We start from the raw sequence: 27,046 nt of genomic DNA, 5'->3' as shown, positions 1-27,046 counted from the left end.
CGAGGTTTATTGAAGCTGTACGAGCATTCATTGTGTGTATGTGTCTGTTTTCTCTCCCCAGTGCTGGCTGACCTTCTGGAGAAGGTTGTGGCCAATCTTTCCAACTCTGCCACAGAGTGCTTCTTCTCTCCGGCTCAGTACAAAGGTCAGTGGAGAAGAGCAATACATTCACTTTTCTTCTTGACAATTTAGTCAAAGAACAATAAATAAAGGGCACTGTGTGGATCACTGATCCCTGTACTGTACATGGGACTTCTGTTTTTCTGCACTGTTCCTGTTACTGCAGCATTATGGAAAAACTACTGCCTTGATTTTCATAACACTTTGTAGAAAGGGTCATTCATGGGCCTAGGAACCCATAAAATGTTGGATCGGATACGGCAATTAAGTTTCAAACTGCAAGATAAGGGAATTTGTGTTGCATTCGAGGGATGTTGGAAATTTAAGAGAAAGAAAATTCCCATAGTCGCCCCCCTCACGTTTAATCAACAATTCGGAAACTGCCTTAAACGTGTTGTTTGAACAGTCTGAGCATTACAATTCAACACATCTTTGTAGCTTCCATCTTGTTTCCACGTTACGCCGAACTTTAGAGCTCATGAACACACCAAAGTCTGAAGAACGACTTCTCAAATTGGGGAAATGGGACCCAATGGGAGCCAATGGTGAATGCTTCATTTACCATTTAATTCCACATTACAAACATTTTATCTTATTGTAGTTCTAATTGATCTTTTATGAAATAAGCCAACGCCTTATACGCCAAATAAAGTGTCTGAGACAAATTACTGCTTTTGGTTTATAGAAATATGTTTGACTTAACATGACTTTACCTTAAACTCCGACCTTCACAGTACGTTTTCCCAACTGGGACTCCTGAGTCAGCAGAAGGGTCACAGCAGGTCTTTAGATGAGGGATGCAGAGCTTTAGCCAGGTTGTTTTCAGCAGGGAGAAGAACTCTGTTCACTGTCAAGCTGTCTGACATGGCTGCTGACTGACAGTAGTGAAGTAGTGTTTTTGACTGGTCTGGTGGAGGTCACTGAGGATGTCATAAAGCTCAGCAGTGCCACTGCCAGGGCGCTTGGAGCCGCTGGTGCCAGCTGTTCTTAATTTCAAACTTAGTTTAGTTCTCACGTAAGTGTTCGCCACAAAGTGCTTTACACACAGCCAAGTTATCACAGGTTGCTGCACTAGAAATATTTACAAAATGGTAAGCGTGCTAATTATTAATAATAATAAATGACATTGACAAAAATAACACAACAGGCCCAAAATAACCGTATGAATTCTAGTGAATCTGAAACGCATAATGATCCATGTCTACCGACATAAATAAAACATACCTACATTTACAAAATATATATATTTTGCAGTGATTGATTTATGAATAGCTGGTACAAACCAGGGTTGTCTTGTTTGACACAACTCAATGTGTGAAAGTCGGGTGCAGTCCCTGTGGGCTGGCAGACGGGGGGGGGGGGGGTAAACTTCTCCTCATTTTTAGAGCACTGTTTTACCCCAGGTGAAGATGTGTTATGTTTCCCAAATCAAACGAGTGAATGATTTCAATAGGTTGGCTTGTTTGGTAGCCGCCGGGCTAAACAACCTGATCAGACTGATGGCAGCTAGAAAGAAAAGCTGCTAATTAGTGAATACCCCAAAACAAATCTTGCAAACTGAAGTGCTAATTGCATATTTCCCAGTCTTATTTTGCATTTTATTCTTTTAATAATGCAGTTAAAACAGACTTAACATCAAACCCTTCACCTGAAAAACTCTCGTCACAAGTTGTAATAACACAAAATAGTTTTCTGCCTGTATTACTTTATTTCTAACGTGCAGCAACAAATCCTTAATCCCCTAAAGGTCCTGTCACACATCCGTATGACAGAAACGTCTGCCGGCGCATACGAACATTTGTCAGAGTCCAAATACGTCCAACTTTTCATCGGATCAGAAAAGTGAACCTATACAGATACGCATGTCTAACCTATTGATGTCATATCACTTACTTATACAAACTGTATCAGACGAATGCATAACTATACAAAAATATGGCGCATACAAAATATCGGCAACACGCTGGTGTACGTTGATATAAGGTAAGGTACAAGTAGTATTCGTTAAGAGCAGGCGGTGACACACTGGGGTGCGTTGTTGAACGCTGATGTTTTGAGCATGTTCAAAATTACCCGACATGTGCTTCATAAGATATGCAGACGTTACTTACGTTAGACATACGTGAATACGGAACACGTACGTGAATACTTACCTACGTAAATACAGTACGTGAATACTTACGTGACTACGTTAGAGGTACGTTAGATATCGGCTACGTCGGCTGACGGTGAATCCCTACAGCCAATTTATTGATAACGAGTGGATACCCTATTCCTACCCGATGTTAAGATGATGCCTGACGACGGAGTAACTTATTAAACGTGTTTCTACAGTACAGCTAAGCGTTCAGCATGTTAGCCGTTCTCCAGCATCAGCATGACGTGAACCAGATGGCACTTTTCCAGCTCCGTTGTCCAGACGCTCTGATACGTTTTAAATAAGTAAGTGATACGCTATCAATGTTTGACATATGTATAATAATTAGTTATGTATTCGTTATGTATACGTCAGCTACAACACCGCTGTGGAAAAGTTGGACGTATTTGGACTCTGACACATTTTGAGCTACTTGTCATACACGCCGGCATGTTTCTGCCGTACGGAGCTGTGTGACAGGGCCGTGTGTCTGGCCGTGTTCGGCGTATCGTCTGTGTCCTTCAAGCGATCACAATTTACCCTTAATTTATATCAACCTATTGCCGATATTTCGTATGCGCCGGCATACGTTTCTGTCATACGGATATGTGTGACAGGGCCTTTAGCAAGTGTTAACTGAATAAATGGTATTAGTCCTTTTGTTTAGTCAAGTTTAACATTATATCTGCCATTTCAGTTTAAATAACCACAGATTTCAAACATACAGTACTGTATGAAATAATGGAACTTACATTTAAATGGAACAGTTTATATACCCCTGTTCAAATAATGATGTCTGCGCACTCATCCGGCACTGATTAGTAATATTATTATAATTATGATACTGCCGCTGCTTTAAGCACTGGAGGGGATGAACCCAAGTGCACAGATCAGACAGTCAAGTACAATTTTAATGCATTTATGTAGAGTGAAAAGTCGAGGAGATTTACAGCAACAAAAACTACAGCGGAGAGCAGACGGGGAGAAAGAAGGAGAACACTGCGATGACTGTAGATTAAATAAGCAAATTGGTGTCATCCTGGTCAGCTGCCTCTCTGTGACTCTTGAATTGAGTAGACGCACATTTACATACTGTAGGAGGTGAAGTCAAAGAGCACACGATGTCCATGGCACACAATGGCATGAGAAACCTTTTGAACAGAAAGACTTTATGTTTTATTACAGTGTCACGCCAGATGAGGAAACGTATCAGCCATGCCAGAAAGCATTAAGATTCAGTCATACTGTGTACATACCAAAGTTTAATGTTCAGTTTTATTTGGAATTAGATTCTATTTTGAGCTTTTACTTTCATCGCAGGCGAAACAAAGTCCAAACATTGTTTTAAACGAAATGTCTAATACGACTCATATTGTAGCCATTCGCCTTCATTCAAATCTTTAATAGAAGAAAGGTGGGCGTGAAATCTATTCATTTGATAATAAAGTGCTGCATCTATGATGAAAGCTCTGCTGTCCTCATCTACTGATTGTAAAAGGCAATTATATAACTATACATCTGTTTCTCTGCATCAGGACACTCGTACTGTGTGTAGACCAGATCCTCCATCTTAAAGTGACACATTGATCTTGGTACCGTCCAACAGCTGCTTGTTTGTCCACTTCCCGTAATGTTCTTCATTGTGTTGAAGAACATTTTGAATGTCTTTGGAATTTATCCGTCTCCTAATAAAAGGGTTTTATCAACACTTTCTGAAATACGTTTTTCCTTCTCACATACTCGATGTGATCTGGACTTAAACTGATGAGTAGCTGTGCTGACAAATTAGCTTTGTGTTTGTCCTGTTTAGTGTATTTTGTCCTTTGACCGTGACTTTACTTGTTAATAAATGATAGTGAAGCTAGGCGTTCTCAGGCCAGTGAGGAGATATCATCTCTCCACCGAGTCCTGGGTCTTCCCCGGGGTCTCCTCCCAGCTGGACGTGCCTGGAACACCTCCCTAGGGAGGCGCCCAGGTGGCTCCATACTAGATGAACCTCCTCAACTGGCTCCTTTCAACGTAAAGGCAGCAGCGGCTCTTCTCCGAGTCTCTCCTGATGGCTGAGCTTCTCACCCGATCTCTAAGGGAGACGTCCACCCGTCCTCTCGGCCGCTCACAAGATGTAAGAGACAAAGCAATATTAAATGTGTGTAGGAAGATAAACATAAGATTAATAGAATAAAAAGTTGCTAACACAAGCAGAACAGTTCTAAACGTTGCTGGAGCCTTAAAAATATTATTATTAAAATGTCTTCAAACAATAATTACAAATCTTGTAATAATTGTTAACCTCTACAACAGGAACAACAACACTCGTTTCTTTGTGTGCCACTTTAGAAATGTTTTCAATATTTGAAGTAGCTCAGTTAACTTTACATTTTTAAAAACCTTCAGTAATTAATGTCGTTTTCTTTCTGGTTATTGTAAAGTTGGTCTTAAAAAGAACAAAAGATCTTTGAAATGTAGTGCGGAATTTGATCGGCCTTTTAAGTAATATAAGTATTCAGTCAGAAGTCCCTGAGCTACCGAAGAAGACGAGATGATGTTTCTGAAAATGGCGTCTAAATAATGAATAATGGTGATAGAAAAAGGATATTTCAAATGTGTTCAGTGCTTTTCTTTATTATGCTTTTCTTCAATAAGCAGAAAGACTTGACAGCTTGGCTTTTATCTTTCCCCACAGTGAGCGTCTCCTCTGAGGCCAGGCTGATGAAGAATCTTAATTCTGAGTATTTGTTTTGATGATTTATTTATCCAAGTTCACTCACATACTTCAAAGTTGTTGATTTTTCCACTTAATGAAATACATGTTTAAAATACTTAATGTTTAGAAATCAGTTTAGTCCGACTGCATTTTACACAGTGAGATTTGTGTCCTTTATTCATAATAAAGGACACAAACACAGCGTGCACAATGTACAGGATGGATGCACACACGTTGTTGTCGACACAAACCTGCACACAAATACAAAACTTGTGTAATTACATGAAGTGTTTCCAGAATCTCTACTGCTGAGGCAGGAAGTGTAACTGATGGACACCAGATGTCACTGATGCTTTTAAGTTTCCACTTCACACGTGTGTACGTTGTATCCTGGATGAGTTTCAAGTCCTTCCCACACGTGTTGAACTCTGCTTTAAGGAGAGCACAACAGAAACTTTCAAAGTCCCGTACATCATTCTGTGCAGTGGAGACACTGCGACTGACATGTTTTATGAAATAGCTGTTATTTGCTGGCTCGATGGGTTGACTGATCCGCTCGCTCTGGGAGAAACAGGTGGCCAGAAGAGCAAAAAGGAAACATCAGCAACTCTGACGATGTTCTGTGTAGTGAAGTCAGCGTAATGGCCTCAGGCCGGCGTGATCATGTGCCCCTCAGGAGAACAAACCGCTCCTCCAAGTCCTTCATTCTTCTGCTGTCAGGCTACACACACTGACAGTAGTGCATTGAGTGAAGTCTTTGTAAACTGTGTGTGTGTGTGTGTGTGTGTGTGTGTGTGTGTGTGTGTCGTTCTTCTTTTAAACTTGGTTATTTATATCAACTTTGGCAAAATGGCTTCTTTTATTTACTGCTGCCCGTTGGCCATGTGTTGTTCTGTGGCCTCTGACATACCATATCTAAAACCTTTTAGTTGGTTGTGTGTGTGGACTTTGTAAAGCTGCAAATTATAAATCTTTTTGGTTTTGGGATAAATCAAGTCGTCTGAATCTGAGGTTTGTGTCGCTAGTTTTAGGGAAAGACGGAACAAAAATAAGAGCAAGTAAATAGAATAGAAAGAGCAAACACTTCTAACACACTCCTATAATGAGTAGTGTCATGTAAGCAGTTTGTTTTGGACACATTGCAACTTGGCAGAAAATCCTTTTATTCAGTATATTTGCATAGAAGCTGTTGTAGTAAATCTAATACCATGGAAACTGGTGTGCACCCTCTGCTCCAGGGATCAAGAATTACTTATGAAATTGGCATATTAGCCGACGTCTCTGCTTTATAATGAACAACACGCTGCTATTCCATTTCCCCCTGTAATATTCCTCCCACCTGATGGCTTCTGAGGAGTCCAGGCAGCTGTCACGGCTCTTGTTGAATTCTGCAATCTCGTGTGTGTGTGTGTGTGTGTGTGTGTGTGTGTGTGTGTGTGTGTGTGGCAGGGGGAACGGGTGGTAGGCACCTCTGGGTGTTTGATTGACATTGAATACAGTCTCAGCCACTCTGCCCTACTTGAGCGCTCCCATTGTGTGGAGAGAGCCGACTCATTGGGCGAGTATTAACCTCTGTCAGTTCACTGTTCGGACGTGTATCTCCTCGCCCTTCATGGCCCTGCACTCCTGAAGGCAGCTGTCCAGCAATCTCATTTATTTCAGCTGCCTTTTTTTTTTTTTAAATTGGGTGTCTGGAAACAAAGAGAGAGAGCAGCTTTTCATGGGACCGTTCCATTTTAGTGTCGACGCACCTTCGCCCAAAAGAATCCTCCTTTAAATAGTATGTATTTTCTGTATTTTAACACACTTTATTGTCAGTATTCTTGCAGACAATGAATTATAATGTCGTCATTGCACTCAAAACATGGAGAAACACTGAAGAAAAAGACAATTTAAAAAATGAATTTAGGATATTTACTTATTTCAACCATACAAGCAGGTGAAGTTTGCTGACCTGTCGTGGACCTGCAGATATATATATATATATATATATATATATATATATATATATATATATATATATATTCCTAACTAAACAGCATTTGACTCAAAATCCACTTACTTGTCTTGTCACACTGTCTTCATCAGGACTATTTTCTACAGTCTCAATTTCACATTTATTTTTGCGTCTGCTTCACATTTGCCTCCTCGTGTTACGACTAACGCCAGAGCATATCCTTCAACAGTTGGGTCTTCGCAACACAATTTAAATGGCTGTGATTAAAGTTATTACAAACTGTAAAATAGACACTGCTGCAGAGACGGGAGGAGAGAGAGAGGAGTGGGGAGGGAGGAAATAAATACAACAAGAGAGCATTCATCTCCATTAGACAGTAATTGCCATCAGCAAGAGGTTTTTAGAGATGTTAATATCAGAGGAGAGAAAATACAGCACTAGTTTTCCAGGCGCTGCCTCATCATCACGAGTCTTTTTCTACCACTTTATACAAGATGTGATGGCCTGTGATTAATCCACATTGCTCAGCTCTGAGTGTCAATGGTAACAATGTTTAATTATCACTTCAATATGTAGATTACAGCGGCCATATTATCATTTCCCTTTCATATTTCTGCACCATTAGTCTGTAAATTGGATTTGAAGTTTTCCCCGCCACTGATTCCGTCTGGATAATACTTCTATTAATTGTCGAAATCTTCTCATCATCCCACCACAAACTGTCTGAAGCCGGGGATTCATTAGCACAAATGTAATATTATTCGTTTTCCCCAAAGCCAGGAATCAGTGGAAACATCTTCCAAAACAACATATCGCAGTTATTGCTTCTCTCCACACAATTACAACCAAAAACTAATATGTTTTTATGATTGTGCAGACTTAATGGTGCTAAGTGAGAGCAGCTGGGGAGACTGAAAGCTGGACGATCTGTACAAAGCCGTGGCGTGTGGATCTACGGCTGCCCTGCTGCAGTGGCATCTCGCTCTGCAGATAAAGATACAGTCCTGTGATAAAGAGCTTTCTCACAGGGCTCAACACTTCTTCCTAAACTCCACCACACTCCTAAAACCACGAGTTATGACTCCACTGCTGTAAACCATCAAAACGCTGCAGTTGAAATGACCACGCTACCTCGCGAACATCACCATTAAATGGCAAACAATCGCTGCAAAGCTGCCCAACAACCTCACATCTGTAGTGCCCTGAAAGTAGCAACTCATGATACGTTGTCATGTTCTCCCATCCTCCTTGTAAAGCTCCAGTCATCCTCTCTGGGTATTACCTTTCCCTGGTAATAACTACCACTGCTTTTTTTTAATCACCTTGTTTTACAGCAGAGGAGACGGTCGTGAGGAGGGCTGAATTATCATCTGAGGAGCAGCTGGGGATCAACACCTGTGTCAGGTATGCACCGTAAAGTGTTTTTCTATAGCTCATAAACCTGCATTTAATTCGACCGTCTTCAGGCAGCCTGGGAAGGAAGAGGAAACCGGCTGTGTGAAATCTCAAATGCTCATTTTTAGTGACTCGCAGTATCCGCTCTAAGAAAAGCACATTTACTCCAGTTCGATACTGGAATACATTATAAACATTTGACTTACTTATGTTTTAACCATCATTTTTTAAAGCCTTTCACAACATGCAGTAACTCTGTCCTTCATTTGACTATAACTGTATATTTAAACCACTATAGTTCACGTCAATCATGAGTACACCGCAAGCAACTTGAGAGGCTACTCCCAACATGTCCATGTCACACTGAGCTCAGTCTATAACATGTACGCATGTTCTTACACCGTCCACATCCTTTATGCCTCAGGTTAGGGTTTCAATCCCTCAGAGTCGCAGAGGAACGGAGTTCTTTCTTTAGCTGCAGATGTGCAACAAAGATGAAAAGGGAAAAGGCCATTACTGAAGAAAGGGAGAAACTGTTTCTTCAGAGAGATGGACAGGGTGTTTGAAATTGAGTGCGACAACAAAAGAGATGTTTAGGGTTTCCCAAGTCTGTAGCCTTTGTGTTTCTTTCATCCGGTCCACACAGAGGAGTAGGAGTGTTCAGCATGAGACCCACACACCTGTCGAAGGTGTGCATAACACTCCGTCTGTTCTTTATGTAAGTTGGCCCTCTGACTTGTTGCTTCTCTCCCACTGCTCCTGTACGTCCTTAATGACACCCTGCGGCTACTCTTTGTTCCACGTCTCCCCTGAAGGGAGCTTTCCAGATGAAGAGTTTCACAGCATGTTCAGAAACACCGAGTGCCCGGTTTGCATTTTACTGTATTAACAGAAAACAGTGTGTGAGCGTTTCCAACAGAGCAACGTGTCTTATAGGATTACAGAGTGCTCGGACATGAATTCGTAATTAATCCTTGATTTAAAAGTGACAGAGTGAAATCTGACCACAGTGGACTTGTTGAATGTTGATGAGAGCTTCAGTGTATTTGCCTGAGGCCTTTGTCTCTGTGTTATTGTATCTCCTATTGCGTTGTGACTCTCCTGAGTACGAGAAAGGAACAACGGGAGTGAATTAGTCAAATTTAATAGAAAAACAACCGAAGAAACCTGCGTGATTGTGGTGTCAATGAGCAACAGCAGAGTGGTATAAACTATAGCAGGACAGACGGACATCATGAGGATTATTGGGAACATGTGAGATGGTTTCTGTTTTGTCTTCCATCGACAGGTACGGCAGCTACCTCCAGCTGCTGACAGAAGATGCTGTGAACGAGCTGACGAGGCTCACGAAGCATCTAAAGATCTTCTTGTCCACACAGAGAGTTAAAACGGCTTCAGAGCTCAGTATCCTTTACAGACTCTGCACTCGTGAAGCGTGACCATAAAGGTATCCACCGCCTCGGACATTTTTGCACATATTGATGGCGGTCCAGGCTTAGTCTTAGAATGTGTTAAAGGGCTCACCATGGCCACGTCACGTCCAGGAATTAAAAATGTTTGGAAAATTGTCTAGAAAGTGACGTCAACAAAAGGCTTTTCACATTGAGGAAAGTGTAGTAGCAGGGTATCCTTCCTTCTGTGCGTACTTATATTGTGTATATATATATAACTTAACACTAGTGCAGTAAAGTAGGGGTTACCCTTCATACAGATACATGCACATACACATTAACACACACTAAAAGCATGCTGCTTTCACTTTTATATACAATAAAATACACTTTTCTGTCAGTCTTTGAGCGGTGCAGCTGGGCACTGATAGTGTCTCTGTCTGATCAACACAATACAGATTATCTTTCTCCATCTCTGTCTCACGGAACACTTCTGCCTTCTTTTGTCCCCTCCCTCTCTCCTTCACCACGTTTCCTTTTGTATGAAACAATTGAACATGAAAACACCGAGTGGAGACCTTCCACAAATGTAACGCACGCCGACATGCTCCTTGTGATACTAAGACCACGCTGACATTTGAGCTAATATGAACAAGTCACTTCGCTGCATGCAGATTTCACAGTGTCACTGCCACTAAACGTGTCTGTTATGGATGTAAGTCGGGATGAGATTCAGAATGCATCACCAGGTACAAACTGTAGTGCTTTGCATGAAATATATTGATCGTTTTTAATTCACAGATCTGATTTTAGTGCATTGCAGACGTCCTTAGATGGTGAAATGATCTCAAACTCTCTCAGTTAAAGTGAGGAAATGCAAAACAAAGCGCTGATTTTAGAGAGAAGTCGTTCAATTAAGTCTATTTTTAGTTGAGTGATGGTAGTGATGTTTGTTTCTTTTCAGGCTTTGCTTTATTTATAATTCTTTATCATTCAAAATGACGACTTGACAGAGTGTACTACAAATAGATGAGTCTGTCAATCAGTTTTAAAGAGCTGTTTAACTGGATGTGTGCACTGAGGGATTAAACCCACCATCTCGTCCTGTTGCAACGTCCTCACAATTCAGTGTTTAAAACCTGCATCATTGTGAAGCATACTTTACATTCTGTTACATTATATCCAGGGAATGTTGCATATTAAATCTGTGTGAATTCTACCTAAACAAAAAGGTTTTACGTTATTCAAAGGCAGCAAATGAGCAGAAAGCAGGACGTGTCATGGCCCGGGGTTACTCCCGACTAATCGCTCCACAGCTGTGCAACAGGAGACTCAGACCTGCGTATCAGGGCTGTTGCTTGAAAAGAGTTAGAAGTTAGAAACCTAAGAGTTGTGATGTGACATTTGACTCCTCATAAACCAAAAAAACACAAAAACAAGCACTTTCCCAGCCAGCCCTCGCCGTGCGGAGACGTGAAGAAGTCTGTTTCAGGCTGTTTTTCCATCTCATAAATTCACAAAATGATACAGAACTGGATCTTAACCGTGTCAACGGGAGAAGGCTGCGTCTGTGCCGTGAGATAATGGTCGGGTGTCTCCGGGTTAATTGACTGTCACAACATTACGCGCTCGGCGGCTGACTCAGCGGTGTCAGTTGACAGTAAAGCGGTATTAGCGTAACGCTTAATTTAACACAACATAAGGACTGGGTTTCTTGTGACGCCGACACTGGATCTTTACAAACCCTTTTTAAATACAAACTAAATCAATGAGTTTCAGCTTTGATAATATTTGTGGAACTAATTCTGTTTGAGTTAATTCAACACCACCTGCTGTTGCCAGAAAATATCTGTCAAGTCAAATTATTATTATTTTAGTTTTGTGCCGCGCTGCTACAGCTCTGTAGATCATTAATTAATAATAAAATGCAGAGGTTGTTAATTCAGATGTATTCATTAAATGTGTATTACAGAATGCTCATTTAAAGATAAGACTGCATGTATCTGTCTCGTGTATTATCAATGCACCACTTCCATCACTCCTTTGGCTCTTTAACTCCGCCCTGCAGTCGCTCAGCGGGATGGTTACCCCGGCCACGACTGGCTGGCCTCCACAGTGTTCCTCATCATGTCTGGAGACACGGACCGCTCTCTCAGTTTGCTGCTCAACCTGTCCTCTCTGCTCACCTCTGCGTTCATCTGGCCGGCGAGGATACACTCCTCCGTGAGTGTAACGGCGTGCAAACACAACTACACTGCAGAGTGTTCAGAAGTACAGCAGCTAGGATTCGAGCGTGTAGTCGTGAAGCACTTAAAAGCATAACATAGCAGCAAACCTTTGATTCAAAACACACTGATTCTCAACAGACGTGCATCTTCGTACAGAGCATCCTTCAGCTTTAATATATTGTTACGGTCTTGGTTTGTAGATACTTCAGTCATGCTGCTGCTGCGGCTGCTGCTGCTGCGGCGGCTGCTGCTGCGGCTGCGGCTGCTGCTGCGGCTGCTGCTGCTGCGGCTGCTGCTGTTGTTGCGGCTGCTGCTGTTGCTGCTGCTGCTGCTGTTGCTGCTGCTGCGGCTGCGGCTGCTGCTGCGGCTGCTGTTGCTGCTGCTGCTGCTGCGGCGGCTGCTGCTGCGGCTGCGGCTGCTGCTGCGGCTGCTGCTGCTGCGGCTGCTGCTGTTGTTGCGGCTGCTGCTGTTGCTGCTGCTGCTGCTGTTGCTGCTGCTGCTGCGGCTGCGGCTGCTGCTGCTGCTGCTGCGGCTGCTGCTGCTGTTGCTGCTGCTGCTGCTGCTGTTGCTGCTGCTGCGGCTGCTGCTGCGGCTGCTGTTGCGGCTGCTGCGGCTGCTGCGGCTGCTGCTGCTGCTGCTGCTGTTGCTGCTGCTGCGGCTGCTGCTGCTGCGGCTGTTGCTGCGGCTGCTGCTGCTGCGGCTGTTGCTGCGGCTGCTGCTGCTGCGGCTGTTGCTGCGGCTGCGGATGCTGCTGCTGCGGCTGCTGCTGCGGCTGCTGCTGCTGCGGCTGCGGATGCTGCTGCTGCGGCTGCTGCTGCTGCGGCTGCTGCTGCTGCTGCGGCGGCTGCTGCTGTGGCTGCTGCGGCTCGGGAGACAGTTTGAGATTGCTTTGAGAAAATGTAAATGTGGGTTACAAAGTGTTCATGTAAGTGCTAAATTAGTTATTATAGCAAGAATCATTCTGTTAACGCTGGAGCAGCTTTTTACATCTGCGTGTACGTGTGTAAATATCGTTTCAGATTTCTCTTCTCTTTTATATTCGATTGAGGGGTTAACTGTCCATTTCAACCTCAGCATTTGAACATACGTTATAAAGGACCTGCACATTCCCCTTACTCCTCAGGCTCCTCCGCTGAGCATTAACTAACACATGATGCACAGAGATCTAGGATGGGACACACACATACCACAACTACTGCCCCAGATCATGCTGAAAACATTAAAACTATTATTAACTGGATAAGCTGCTCAAAAGAAGCTGTGCTGGCGGCTCATCTCTCCATTCTGTGATGCTGCTCTTCTCTTTTGACCCTCAATGAACTTTGTTTGTTGTTAACACATTTGACGATGGCTGACCTGAAGTCATGCACGATATCTTTTGTCGCACCTCCAACAGCTTTCCTCCTCCCTAAGCCACCACCTTGACACCTTTGATGGAGTCCAGTAATTCCTATTCATTAATCTAAATGAAATTAGTCGTGTCTGCACGTCTCGGGCGATAGAGTCCGCCTCCCAAATGTTAACGGCTTTGACGTCCGTCTCATTTATGAGGAGGAGTTGTAAGAGGAGGAAGATGACTAAAAGAGATAGATGACGGGGGAAAGGAGAAAGGAATTCAATTTGGCGGTAGAAGTCTAAATTAAGTCTGGTTTCAATCATTTTTAAATTGCAGGGGAGACGCTGTGCTGTCATTATACCAAGTCGTCTCTCTTTAAAGTCCACACTGCTCAATTGGACTCATCTGAGCGTGTGTTACGTGTTCTCTGTTCACTGAGGTTGATGCAGACGCAGCTGGTGAGTTTCTCCACACAGCAGTTCGCCTCCAACGACTCAAACGTGGTTGATTTTGTCAATATCACAGAAGACATTAAGAATTAAGGCAGCAGCAAGCTGAGCGGGCATGAACACATGCATACACCAATATGCATGTGGACACAAGACAGCAGGTTTCTAGTTCCATTACTCCAAATAAGAGTATATTTTAGCTCTTTGTTTGCTTTTCAGCACTGAATACAAAACGAGGAGCTTGGGATTGATGTGATTTGATTCTCCCAGCAGTTTAAGCTCAATTGGACATCATTTAAAAGACCAACAGAGATAAAAGGCTTGTGTTCGACAGGTGCATGTTCCTGTGGAAGTAGCCGAATCTGGAATCCCTCCCGTCTACTGGTGTACCGCTCACTATGTGGAGATGCTGCTGAAAGTTGAAGTTCCTCTGGTCCACTCCGCCTTCAGGATGTCCGGTTTCACCCCATCACAGGTAGGATCCGTAGAGGAGGAGGCAAACCGTTCATTAAAAGCCAAATTGTGAGAGATTATCAGAGAGATACGTGTACCCGTGTACAAAGGCTGAGTTCTTGCCACAGCGGCGGCCCGCGGTTCAAGTCCGACCCGTGGCGAGAATATGAAGATCATACCGTTTAATAGTGCGTTTATTTAGGGGGGAAATGCACATAAACAAGCAATACTAGGTGTTAGTTAAATCATTGTAGTTGTAATCAATTGGCACACATTCAATAGGAATTCATCTTTGATAGTGAAGATGAGGGTTAGTGTGCTACGGTGGCCGGCGAGGGTCATAGGCAAAGCTTGTTTTGTAATTAAATGTTAAACAAGTCATTTAAATAAATAAAACATAAAGTCTGCTCCTGGTAAATGTAGCCTGATCCCCTATATTTTAATCCCCGTGGAAGGTTTGCATTGCATCCCCCGGTCTGTGCGGCTACAGTACAGCGGCTAACGCTGTCAATGCTAGTTGGAAGTTTAGACTGAAGCTTTCCAGGCAAAAGTTTCATTTCTTTTAAATTTAATTTAGTTATTACTTTTCTTTCTGTTGTATTCTAATCCCCATTTGGTGAGATCAATAAACAGTCATGACTACTAATGGAGGAAACAAAAGGAGCGGTCCAAACATCCAGTCAGAGGTTGTTGAATATTTCATTAAAGCCTTTATCATCACAACTGCCCTGTCAATGACTTCCCTTTCAAATCACATTTTACTTCACTTGAATCTTTTTGTTTATTAATTTTTTTAGCAGAGCATTTGGAAAGTTAGAAGCTTTTTGTCCTCTGCACTAAATCCTTTTGACACAGACTCTCTCTCTCTCTCACAAGGTAGAAAAAAGGTGCTTCACCTTGAATCCTCTTACGTCTGATCCTGTCTGCTGTGTGTCGGCGGTTTGACAGAGGCTCACATAATGTACGGCAGCGGGGGCGCTTATAAGACTCGCAGCATTTGCATCAAAGATGAAAACTTGCCGTCTCCAGGGTGGAGGAAAATGTTAACATTCAGCACATCTTCATGCTCTTCAAGGCGATAATGGGCGACTGTTCTTCAGTCAGAAATGGAAATATCTATTCTAAAAGTTTTGAGCTTTGAAAAGCCCGACAAAGCAGCAGCAACAAATGAAGCAATATACGCTTCTGACATTCATACAGTAGAGGGAGTGTGTGTGCAAGTGTGTGGACGCAGGCCTCCGTGTGAATCCATCTGCAGAGAGTGTGAGACTTTTAAACAGTACTGGTCTTTTTAGTGTGAGCAGCGACAGATACGCTGAGTCATGGTAAGAAACAATGTCCGTCTTCAGGCGTAGTAACGCGTCAGTGGTCCTCGTCCTCCACGATAATGGATTTAAAGTCCCGTAACATCACATTGAGGTCATAACAGTTCAACAGATAGTTTTTTATCTAAAGTCAGAGCTGATTCTTTGCATTAAAGATGAATCTGCTTTTGTATTCTTTAAATGTTTCGTTCTGTCTAACAGTCAAAATGATATGAAATAGAGAAAATAAGTAAATCTTTATATTTGAACGGCTGAAAAGGTACTTTGTTTTACTGTTAATGTAAAAATATAGAGCATCAATATGAATGCATGTTCCAGTATATCAAATGTAATGAAAACTATATATTATATGACCAGTTTTATGTTCAGTCAGTGCTCAGAGATGTGTTCCTTCTGTTATTAACAAAACAAAAACTTCATTTTATCTGGCTTTGAATCATAACTTTGGACAAAAACATCTTTATAATATCACCATGAGATGAAACTGACAGCTTATGAACAATAACCTTGAACCATCCCTCATCGCTGAGGCTTCTTTATGGCCGAAGGAAGATGCAGTCACCTTTGCACCCTCAGCTTTGGCTCTCAGGAACACGAACAGAGGTTAGGTTAGTCTCACAAACAGAGCAGCTCTTGGAAGAGGCTGAAAGAACTGTACTGTATGTGTTCTTGTTTTTCTGCGAGAGGGTTGAAAGCGAGAGGGCAGCGTCGATCCAGATCGCTCCTTTTTTATTACTTATTACAACACACAAATTAGGTTGACAGTCTTTTCATTAGAGTGTAGCTGAAGAGGGGCGATGGCAATTTAATATGTTTATGGAGCTTGTTTGTATGCTCGAGCAGACTTGTCGTTAGTGAACACGGTGGCTAATTATTGGCATTACAATTAGTTAAAACGCAGCGGTGCACGGTTGGTTGTCTGTTTGGATATAAAGGGTATCAACCTCTGTCACACTCAAAGCCACTGATTGGAGTCGAATCCTAAAGACAGCCGAGCTCAGCCTCGAGAGAGAGCAGATTCTACAGCCCATAATACTTTGATCAGATGCTGCTTCCCTGTGAGGCGATGCACTTGGAGCACATGGACAGTTTTCAGCATGAGGTCTTCATGGGCTTTATCGTGTAATGGCACGGTAATGTGGACCACTTTGATTCAGGCTGAAATATCTCAACAGCTGTTTGATGGATTGCAATGGAGTTTGGTACATACTGTACATCCATGTCCCCCCCCCCCCCCCCCCCCCCTCAGGATGAACCGTAATATCAATAGTTTGTGGTTGGGTGAGCATGTTCTTTGAGAGGAAATGTGTTGGTTTCCAGTTCTCCACACCTACCCTTGTGATTGTTGTTGGAAGAAACGTCTTTATGCTTCATAGCGGCACATAAACAACATCGATAATAGCAAGACTAGATCGTTCTCATCTTAGTCTGGAGTTACATAAATACCACAGACAGAAGGAAGGACGTGTTGCTGCTTTATGTGCCAGCCCACTATTACAACTTTCAACTTTTGCACAAAATGGATATTGCAGAACTTTTCAGCGAGGACAGGAGGAGGGAACCCCTCGTTGAGCCATCGCATTAATATCACAGATCTCAACTCAGTCATCTGCAGGAAAAATACACATTAGCATGCATCCCCTTGTCTCTTTGTCCCCTAATCCCATCTCAATATACAACACTGCTGTGAGGTATCATTCTCACACTGTTCCCTGTTCCCGGAAGGATTCATTTAGTCAACTCCGTTTCACAATACATACCGTATTATATCCTACCAGCATAGTCTAATTGATTGTAAGTCCTCCGTGGCATGTACAATTAAGAAGAACCTATTAGAACATATCATGATCAAGGCCAATATGAACCGACACGTTGGGCTTCATGCAAGAATTGTCCTGTAAACAGATGTGTTTATCAATTTCATTTGTACCAACAGGGAAAAACCTGCCGACAAACAAAGCAGAACGAGCAGCCTGTCAATTGTGCTCATGCACAGGAGCATTCATCGAAGTGAAACCAGCGACTTACCTCAACCTTGTGTTGAGAGCTGAAACCTTCGTGCGTACGAGCGGATTGTTGTGGATGTATGAACAGAACAAGTCCTAAACATCTTCCCTTCTTCTCCTTGTGGCATCTTTCAAATCATGTTAAAATAAACTACATTTGCTTTACTTCATTTATTTTCCTTTTTTCAAATTGCCACTGGAGAAACTACGTCTGGTTTAAAATACCACAGCAAGACCTTTTTGTGCCGAACATTACTGACAGGAACTATGATGGCTGCTCGTGAAGCCATTTTAAAACTCTGCTCCTCTTTTGCTTCATGTCTGTTTCCGTGGCAAAGCTCGCGCTTCTCTTTGTTTTAAGGGTCACTTAGCTTTCTCCGTTGGCGTCCCCAGGCTCTGGAATAGCTCTTAAATGATGTCTAAATACGTATTGATGTCCGTGTTACTCTGCTGTGTAATTATTGTTCGTATTATTGAGTTCTGGGAGGTGGCGTCTCATCTTTAAATACTTCTCTGCAGCTCTTAGTTATTTACATGTCATTATTTGGTGGTTTTGTAAAGATGAAAGTCAAACAAACCTGAACTTTGACATAGAAGCTGAATCCCAGAAGGGATTCTTTAGAATATATATTATTTCCCTTTGAATAGATAACGTATATTAAAGAGAGCTATGAAGATTGACGAGAGACATTTATATTTGACATTTGATTTATTACACTGGGGAGAATTGTCAGAAGCATCGAGTAGATCATTCTTATTACAGGACAATGAATGTCTCTATTTCTTCCACCTGCATTTAACTGCTGAGTCGGGTTTATTCTCTTGTCTCTCGTCCCACAGATGTGCCTCCACTGGTTGACTCAGTGCTTCTGGAACTACCTGGACTGGACAGAAATCTGCCACTACGTCTCCACCTGTGTGGTGATGGGTCCTGACTACCAGGTGTACATGTGCGTGGCCATATTCCAACATCTGCAGCCAGACATCCTGCAGCGTACGCAGTCCCAGGAGCTGCAGGTCTTCCTCAAGGTGAGAGGAAGCACTACAGTATATAGATACACAAATGTATGTTGTACTTTTGTTTGAAGCTGATGTACCTGCAGGATTCTTGCAGTTCGGAGTTGCATCCTCATGATTGTTTGCACTTTTTGTATGAACTGTAATGTAATGTGTGTTTTATAGACGGAACATCCTGTCAAACTACATTTAAAACTGGAGGTGGCCTTGTGTTTACAGTCTGTATGTCACCACGTGGCCAGAGAGAAGCACTCGCATGCTTATTCAGATCTCGTCTTTCACTGTAAGGAAGAGTTTAGGCTGCAAATATCTTTTATTTAACTACAAAATAATCCTCTAATAACCAATGCCCCAGAGCCCCAGGCCCAAATGTCTTCTTTTATTAAGGACACAAGACAAGCAGAAAGAGTGTAAGGAAAGATGAATGCATATCGAACAGAGATGCACATCTAAGTAACACAAAGCATGTACGCTCCTGTATCATCATCACTCCTTTAGCTAATAGCAATTAGCATACAGCAACATGGATACATTGTTTGGTATATGATCACTTTAAACAGGCTACTGCAATGCAATATGAGGAAAACACAAAATGAAAGCCCAAGGATGTTCTATAATGTGTTCTGCAGCTGCAGTAAAGAACAACAAGGTTCTTAATTAATGTGCAGATTGATACGTGCCTGAAGCTTGTGGGCGTGTTCAACATTAAGCATGTCATTGAGATACTAAGCTCTGATTCGACGGTTGCTTCCTCTCACTGTTCGCTTCTCTGCAGTCAATTTCCTCATTGATGTTTAGTAACACAGTTGTTTCCTGATGGAATAAGGTGCGACACATATATATCAATCTTTTAATGAATATAGAGATGGATGTAGACGAGAGTTACCCAGTTGTAACGGGAACATATTCCTATGTTTAGAGTAATTACACATCCCTTAGCCTGTCCGTGTAATGGTGACGTAGTAAGGAACGTCACCTGTAGCCCACGTTAATAATACACCTGGTCTTTCACGTTAACAAGCAGATGGTGGCGGCGGAGCGTGAAGGATTAAGTTCCCTGTACATTTTCATAGTCATAGCATTCAAACAAGTGTATCAAGCAAACACTCATCAGCCAAACTAATCAAGTTGTGTTGTTGCCGCAGCCCATAATTATCTCTGGCTGGTTACGTGTGATCGTCAGGGAGGGAAAGACATTTTTAATTAATGCGCCTAAAATGTAAAATAAAGATTGTTCACTAGTCCCAAAGCACAACTTAAATCCGATCCGTGTCAAACACACACGTGTGGCCAGAGAGAGCGCTTCGGTGTAGTCTTCATGTGTTCCTCTGTGGTCTCTGCACACAGACAACATATCATGCTTGTGCTATAATGCTTTATTAAAGAAGTGTTATCTCCACTTATATATTCCGCAGTTATCCATGATTCACATGCCATTCAAATCTACTCTTTGAATGTGTTCCCTGAACCTCCCGCGACGGCGTGTTTTGCCAGAATATGCAGTGAAAAGAAGCCGTTCCTGAACGCTGAATTAAAGAGCGGCCACAAAAGGTGTAAAGTGGTGACGTCTACCTTCTTACTAATATCCGAAGCAACATTAAACCCCAGCATTATGAATGAGGCATGTCTTGACATGAAGCACTCATCATCATTACTCATTAAGCGTTTCTGTCCGTCTTGTCTCCGGCTGATAGCGCTGGTGTCAACATTCGTCACGAGCTGCCGCTGACACTTTTTGTGAATACAAGATCAGTTATAGAGGCTTTATCTGAGGAAGCTCTTCTAATGAGCTGTAGCATCAGATACTGCTACAAGAGACAGCTTAAAGACTGCGTGTGTGTGTGTGCGCGTGTGCGTGTGTGTGTGTGTGTGTGAGTGAGTGAAACTAAAGCAATCCTCGTCCTGAGCTGAACTGTTGAAAGTTTGAGACGTGCAGGTTTGTGTCCGGCGGCCTCTTTCTCTTCTCCTCTTGTCTCACACAGAACAATGTGAAGGATTTATTTTACATCCAACAGATGTGGTATTAGAGGATTTTTTTAAATATTCACACACTCACACAGTTGCACCCCTCTACACTTATCCTGTGCCACTGGGGGGTATATCTATATTTCATCTAAATTAAAATTTGAAAAGGCAAAAGTCTTGTTAGAACGTTGTGTGTCGAGCTGGAGCTTCACTGCAGTGGAGCAGAAAGGGAGGTTGTGTGTGTGTCTGACTCAGAGGCTACAGGAGCCCACAAACCAAGAGAAGCTTCAGTTTTACTGTGACCGTCACCACATACACGACGCTTTCATACTGTAGACATGTTTCTTTACGTTGGTGGAATAATGTCTGACGTGCAGCAATAATCTCACTTTCTGTCGAACTACAATAATAAACTGTGGAAATGGCTTCAATACGATACAACTGTTAATGAGCTACAGGGACTTGAAGAAGACGTGTGGAAGCACATCAATGAGGACATTAACTACTGAAGAAGGGGAATTAAATGCTTCGCGCTGAACACGCCCACAAGCTTCAGCCGTGTTATTGACTTCCTGACACTTTGAGTCTGTAAATGTGGGAAAAATGTAAGAAATTGAAGAAAACACATAATTAAAAGCACCTTAGCTTTATTAAGAAATCCCGTAAGCCATCATTCTAAATGTCTAACGAAAAATATGGGATGAATTGTCCGTCTGCTATGAACAGGCACTAACAGAACCAATACAACTCTTCATGCTTCAAGACGCATTATATTCCCATTCATTTGAGCTTCTCTGCACATCCAGACTCATTGAAAGTGAATCCCACTCATTTGTCATGTGAGGACAGGCTTAAGAAAATGTAGAAGTCTTTGGTAATGAATGCATTAATTAGCGTACCTAATGATCTCATAAGGGTAAAAGGCTAAAGGTTCATCCGTCTTGAAGATTATAGAGAACATTAAGTGTCACCTGCAGTAAAGTATTCAACTCAACACAGTGTTGTGTCAAACTTAAGGAATCCACATTAGTAGTCGTCGTCGTCGTCTTCCATCTCCTTAATCCTCCCACTGCGTATCTCTGTCCTCGCCGTCACGGGTCTATCTGTGTCACTGTTACCCAACGCTATAAATAAACAAGCGACGCAACTTTTAGTTTTGATGCTACGTCAGGATTAATCTCACTCTGCAACATATGTTTTATACTTCCTGAAGTGTAGTGCTGCTATGTTTTGACAAGAGGAAGAATAGTGGTGCGTTAGCAATCTGTCTGGATGGACAGAACTCAAACCAACATATGGATTTAATAGAGTTATGTAGCTGATAATAAAGCTAAACTTTATTAACTTTAGTATATCAAGTCTAGAATGTGACCGAAATTATTATACCGTATAATTAAAAGGAGATTTTTCTCCTACGAAGTGTTTTATGTAGTGATACATGTGGAATAATCACAGCAGCAGAGTCCTCCATCAGAGGGAAAACTCATTTCTTCCTGACGTTACTTACTCCCCCCTGAATGATCACCTCTCTGCACTCACTCTATTTGCTCCTGTTAAATAATAAAAAGCTATCGCTCCGTTTGCTCTTATTGTATTTCTCTCCTTTGTGCTTTTTTCCAAAACGCATGATATTACCTAAAGGAGCCTGAACCGGGAAATACTTGATCTAAAGCGGCGGTCGTGAGATGATTTCAAGGATAGTAGATCAGAAACAAAATATAATTTCTCTCTTTGCTTTTGTTTTTGTGATGCACTGTTTAGATTTAACTCTTGTGGGCTCTGCAGATTATTCAAACTAAATAAGTTAGAGCAGGCTGAATCATTGAACAAGACGACAAAAAGATGTAAATCACTGTAATCAGCATTAGCATCGCCTTCTTAAAACACAGCAATGTTTACACGTCACCTGTCATATCACGTTTGATATGAGTTGTGAGCAGTTCAGCCAAAGTGGTTGACTTTAAAGTGTAAAGAATCTAAAGCCATATAAGCTGTTTTGAGGTTGTCTTTGGGCACAGGAGACTCTACAAACTAAATGTTAGAAACACCACGCGAACATGCTCACACGCTGTTACACAAATACAGATTTAGACCTGATGATGGCGCCGGATGGAAGTTGATACAATTCATCCCAAAGGGGGAAATGAATGTCTGAACCAAATCTAAATGGCAATAAATAGGAGAGTTTTTCTGAAAAGTGAAGTGCCTTAAACGTGCAGTCTCTCAAATATCCAGTTGCACAAAGAAGTCGGATTATATAGAAGTCTACGAGAAAATCTCTACTCTACTTTTCACTTTATTTATAACCTCAGTAAACATTTTCCTGATGAGTTTATCGTCTCAATCACTAGTTTCAAGTCTTCTTCTATGCAGCGTGATGTTTATTTTGTACATTTTTATCTCCATTTAGAGGAAAATAGACGATGAAGAAGGCTGTGCTTTAGGGTGGGGCTACCTTGTGATTGACAGGTCGCTACAACACGGTGTTTTCATTTTACAACTTTAACCCTTTCAGTGTTTTCAGTTCGTGAAAGCAAATTGTAGCATGTTGTTCACCTTAAAATGATTTGTTCGGTTGCACTTTGTGTCACTTCTGGTTGCAAAAATCCAAGATGGCGACGGCGAAAACCGTAGTCCAAAAACAAATGGGGGGACGTCACGGTGACTACGTCCACTTCTTATATACAACCTGAAAGCAATCCATCCAATAGTTCTTGGGATTACAGAAAAGGAATATGCTTTTGATTCTCCCTGATCCTTTTGGATGTTTGAAGGTAATGTTTACAATTATATGTGTGAACATCTTGAATCCTATTAGAAGGAGAAACACGTGAACAGGATGAGTCTGAACCTTAAAGTGTTCTCACTGTCACATCCTTGTCAGTGCTATTTATTTGCAAACAAATAAGACAATAATTAGTGCTGACATAATGGAGAAGTCATTACTGTGGTGCTTTTCTTAAAAGGTTTTTGGCCTTGATACTGACGGAGGGCTGAATCATGCCGTTCGCTGTGTGTTGTTCTTCTGGATGAGGTGCGTGTTCTGGATGCGGCGTTTCTAATCATGACTAATTGATGATGCCACTCGCAACATAATGCACCGCAATCACACTTATATACTAAATAAACAGATGAGCGGAATGAAATGTTGTTTAGGACGTTGCAGCATATTAAGAGCCGTCTTGTTATGTGCACACCTGCGTGGTGGAGATGCTACTACTTATTAAGATATTGTTTTGGACACATAACACCTCATTACCTGAACGCTAAGCAAGGATGTTGTTTACTTGCACGCTGCTGCAATCGATTCCCAGAGATTTAATTTGATTTCCTGGTGACTTTGAAATTGATTGAATGTAAAGCATTTAATTATTCACTTCACTTCCCAACAAAGTGACTGATAATAAAGTAAGCCACCGTGTGCGCACCTCTACCTGCATGTCTTGGACACTTACTAAAAGATGGTTCAGGTTTACTCCATGTAAACATCTGCTGGTGGTCTCTTGTGTACTTGAAAGTGATGGTTCCCAACCTGGGGGTCGGGGTCCTCAAAGGGGACCCAACACAAAATTGAAGGGTCGCAAAATAATTAAAGGGACAACCTCGTTCGGCTTCATTATATATCCTTCTTTGGTTGAACTGTTCACAACGTTTGTCCATATGAAAGCCAAGGAGTCATTGCTTTATTTCAAAGGTTTCAAATAATCTTAATCCTTGGATGTGTAATCCCTAGTCTGGGTCAAACTCCACCACATGCTGCATCCTACATTTCCATAATCCTGCCACCTACAGCATCCTTGTGTTGCCCCCTCTTTGCTTGGTGCATGTCCAGTTTGTAATACAGACTTTCTGTGCAGCGCTCCCCATGATGTATACTGACCTTTATCTTTACAAAAGAATTGGTAGGAAGCCCCTTTCATTATGTACAATGTCGATAACTTCAACTTCAACCATTCTTTCTTTTCAACCTGCAGGAGGAGCCGATCCAGGGCTTTAAGGTCAGCGACTACATTGAGATCATGGAGGGACTGGAGCGCAGCTACAGACACATTGTTCTCACCGACATGAGAACCATCCGTCACCCTGTTGCGTAAAAGCAAGTTTTTTAAAGTGGTTTTAATCTGCCTTAAATTAATTACAACTTGTTTAAGATTCAGTTATAACCCCAATGTATCTCCTGGTTTAATGAAAGGATGTATAGGGCCACACTTCTACACAATCTTTAAAGTACTCTAAAGGGTCACACATTAAATTGCATTCAAAGCAGCTGCAAGAGGCCAACATGCTTGATGTCTAAACAAAAGTGTCTTATTGTCACCATATCACAACAAATCTGCAAACATCTGCAGAGGATTGAGTCCCAGAACACGTTTGGATATATCTATATTTTTCTTATTGTCAACAAATCAAGCAAAAGACTTAAACCCACTAACGTTTGTACGTTATATAGCTCAACACATATGGAATAATCCCCAACAACAACAGTATTTCCTCTTGTTTGAGGAACGTTTTCTAACAACTACGTTGCCTCGCTATCTAAGGTAATTACTGAACCTTTTTCGAAAAAGAAACAAAGATTTGTCCTTGATGGGAACACGTGGCCTTCAGTTTGATGGCTTTGAGATTAAGTGGCGGATTAACACATTGTTGATGTTGATCTTTTCATGCGATTTGCTGATGATAAGAAACATACAGAATACCACCAGCTTCACCCTTTAAAGGAGTCGCAGGCTCAAGGATTCATCATTTCATGCAACAACTATTATAATGTACCTGCCTGTTGTACATAATACCTAAGGTCTTTTGTATCTGTTCAAAAAGATGTAAATATAAAAGAATATAGAATATTATTGCTGCAGTGGTTTCTCTGTGTGGCCGTCTCATGGCCCTGACACACATCATTAATGCCAGGACACGCAACAATGCAGCACAGCCTCTCGTGTTTGTATACTTATGCAGGTTTCCGTATGAAAGATGCATGAGGAAGGTTGTATCATTGTGATGAACCCTCATTAGTAACCACAGCCCTTTCTCTCCCCCTGCACCGCTGGCCTGCCGTCCCTCTTCAGACACAGTGAGGCCTGAATAATAAACTAGCTCATCACATCCATCCATCTCTCCTGCAACAGTGTTTACCGGGGGGACAGTAGAGGTTGTGGCTTACAGTGAGAGGAACTCATCAAATGTTTATCATGTCAGAAACGACACTTTTGAGGGTGTTAAATATTTAGGTCAAAATGTATTAATCTTTTTTGGCATATTACAGACTTGTAAAGTCTTTTTACACATACAAGAGATATGATCAACATTCATTTGGAGACGTATTCCCGGTTATTCACTCTCAATATTTGTCTTTTTAGCTGCTAAATGTTCCACCGTGTGCCGTCTGTCACTTGATGCTGGTTCGATGATGCACAATGTGTTCATCAGCTTTAATACTGGAAGCGAGGCTGATGACATTCATGAGATCGAACCAAAAAAACAGTAAAGTTGCAGGCCAGAAAAACAAAACAAGAAGCTGAAAGACACTAAAACGCTCTGAAGAAATGAGGCACTGCAGAGTCGGGCGCACCTATTCATTTCTGTATTGGAAAGAATGTGGAGATACGATACGTATCATAATACAGACGTTAACAGTCAATATATTGTGATCTATGCAAATAATGTCTCTGAGCAGTGGGCTCTACACAGTCGTGTATCATTAAGTCTCACAACAATACTTTAATTGTATCACTCTGCTCCTGCACCTCTATTGTTCATGTGTAAATATTCATGAGTGCAGCCTTGAGTCCTTGAAACATGTTTTCACAATTCAAGGTGAACAACAGATGTCAAAGTATTAGTGAAACAGAAAAGATAGAGGTGCATCTGTTTCATCAGTTGGCAGAGATGGATGTGGAGACCAGCTGTTAACGTGACCGTTTAGGTCAAGAGGTCGGCTTTAACATCCCCTTACGAAACAAACCTGATCCCACCATCGACTCACGTGAGGCATAACTTCATGTTTCAGTAAAGAGGAGAATAAGACAGCGAGGAGCTTCGGTCTCAGAGGCTGTAACACTTTCTGTTTCTGCTGCAGGGAAAGTAATATGTGTCTCATATGCAACGAGCGTGTGAGATAAACATGCAGATGTCAGGCTGCTAACAAATGTGAAAACCAATAAAAGACTTTCAGATTTGATTCGTGGGCTGACTGGGAGCCGGCGATAACGACTTCACTTAAGACGGGCGAAGAAACCAAAAACCCCCCGAGGCAAAGGCTTCTTCACAGAAGGTGTCTGCGCCTGTCAATTTAGAGGGAATAAAGTACATATTGTTCGTCTATTTATTGCGTTTTACTCGATTGAACAAGTTGCAGACATAAAATAAAAGCACTACGCTATGGTACGCGTGCTCCGCCGCCTCCACGGGGTTCAGCTGCATCACTAGTTTCAGTCATTTGACATGAAAGCTGAGACACTTTGTCCTTTAGAAGATATTGATCTTTGTTTGTCTTGTTGTACCAGTCGGTCTGCTTACCACATGTCACTGTTTGCTGTCGTTTCCACAGTTTGAGGAGATAA

At 42.0% G+C, this 27,046-nt stretch overlaps 1 protein-coding gene across 1 annotated transcript in view; it reads left to right on the top strand.

The window, feature by feature from the left end:
* The window catches only part of tbc1d32 (TBC1 domain family, member 32), a 59,085-nt gene extending 33,768 nt beyond the window's left edge, over positions 1 to 25,317 (top strand). The window contains 7 exon segments of the mRNA XM_029462859.1: positions 62 to 145; positions 8,253 to 8,322; positions 9,602 to 9,717; positions 11,773 to 11,927; positions 14,052 to 14,192; positions 18,342 to 18,530; positions 24,458 to 25,317. Of these exon segments, the coding sequence (XP_029318719.1) occupies positions 62 to 145; positions 8,253 to 8,322; positions 9,602 to 9,717; positions 11,773 to 11,927; positions 14,052 to 14,192; positions 18,342 to 18,530; positions 24,458 to 24,577 (875 nt within the window). The 3' untranslated portion in view covers positions 24,578 to 25,317.
* Positions 25,318 to 27,046: the final 1,729 nt, after the last annotated feature.

Source organism: Cottoperca gobio, chromosome 24 (assembly GCF_900634415.1).
Source record: "Cottoperca gobio chromosome 24, fCotGob3.1, whole genome shotgun sequence".
Lineage (NCBI taxonomy): Eukaryota > Metazoa > Chordata > Actinopteri > Perciformes > Bovichtidae > Cottoperca > Cottoperca gobio.
The sequence above is the reverse complement of the archived record's forward strand: the minus strand, read 5'-3'. Positions and strand labels throughout refer to the sequence as shown.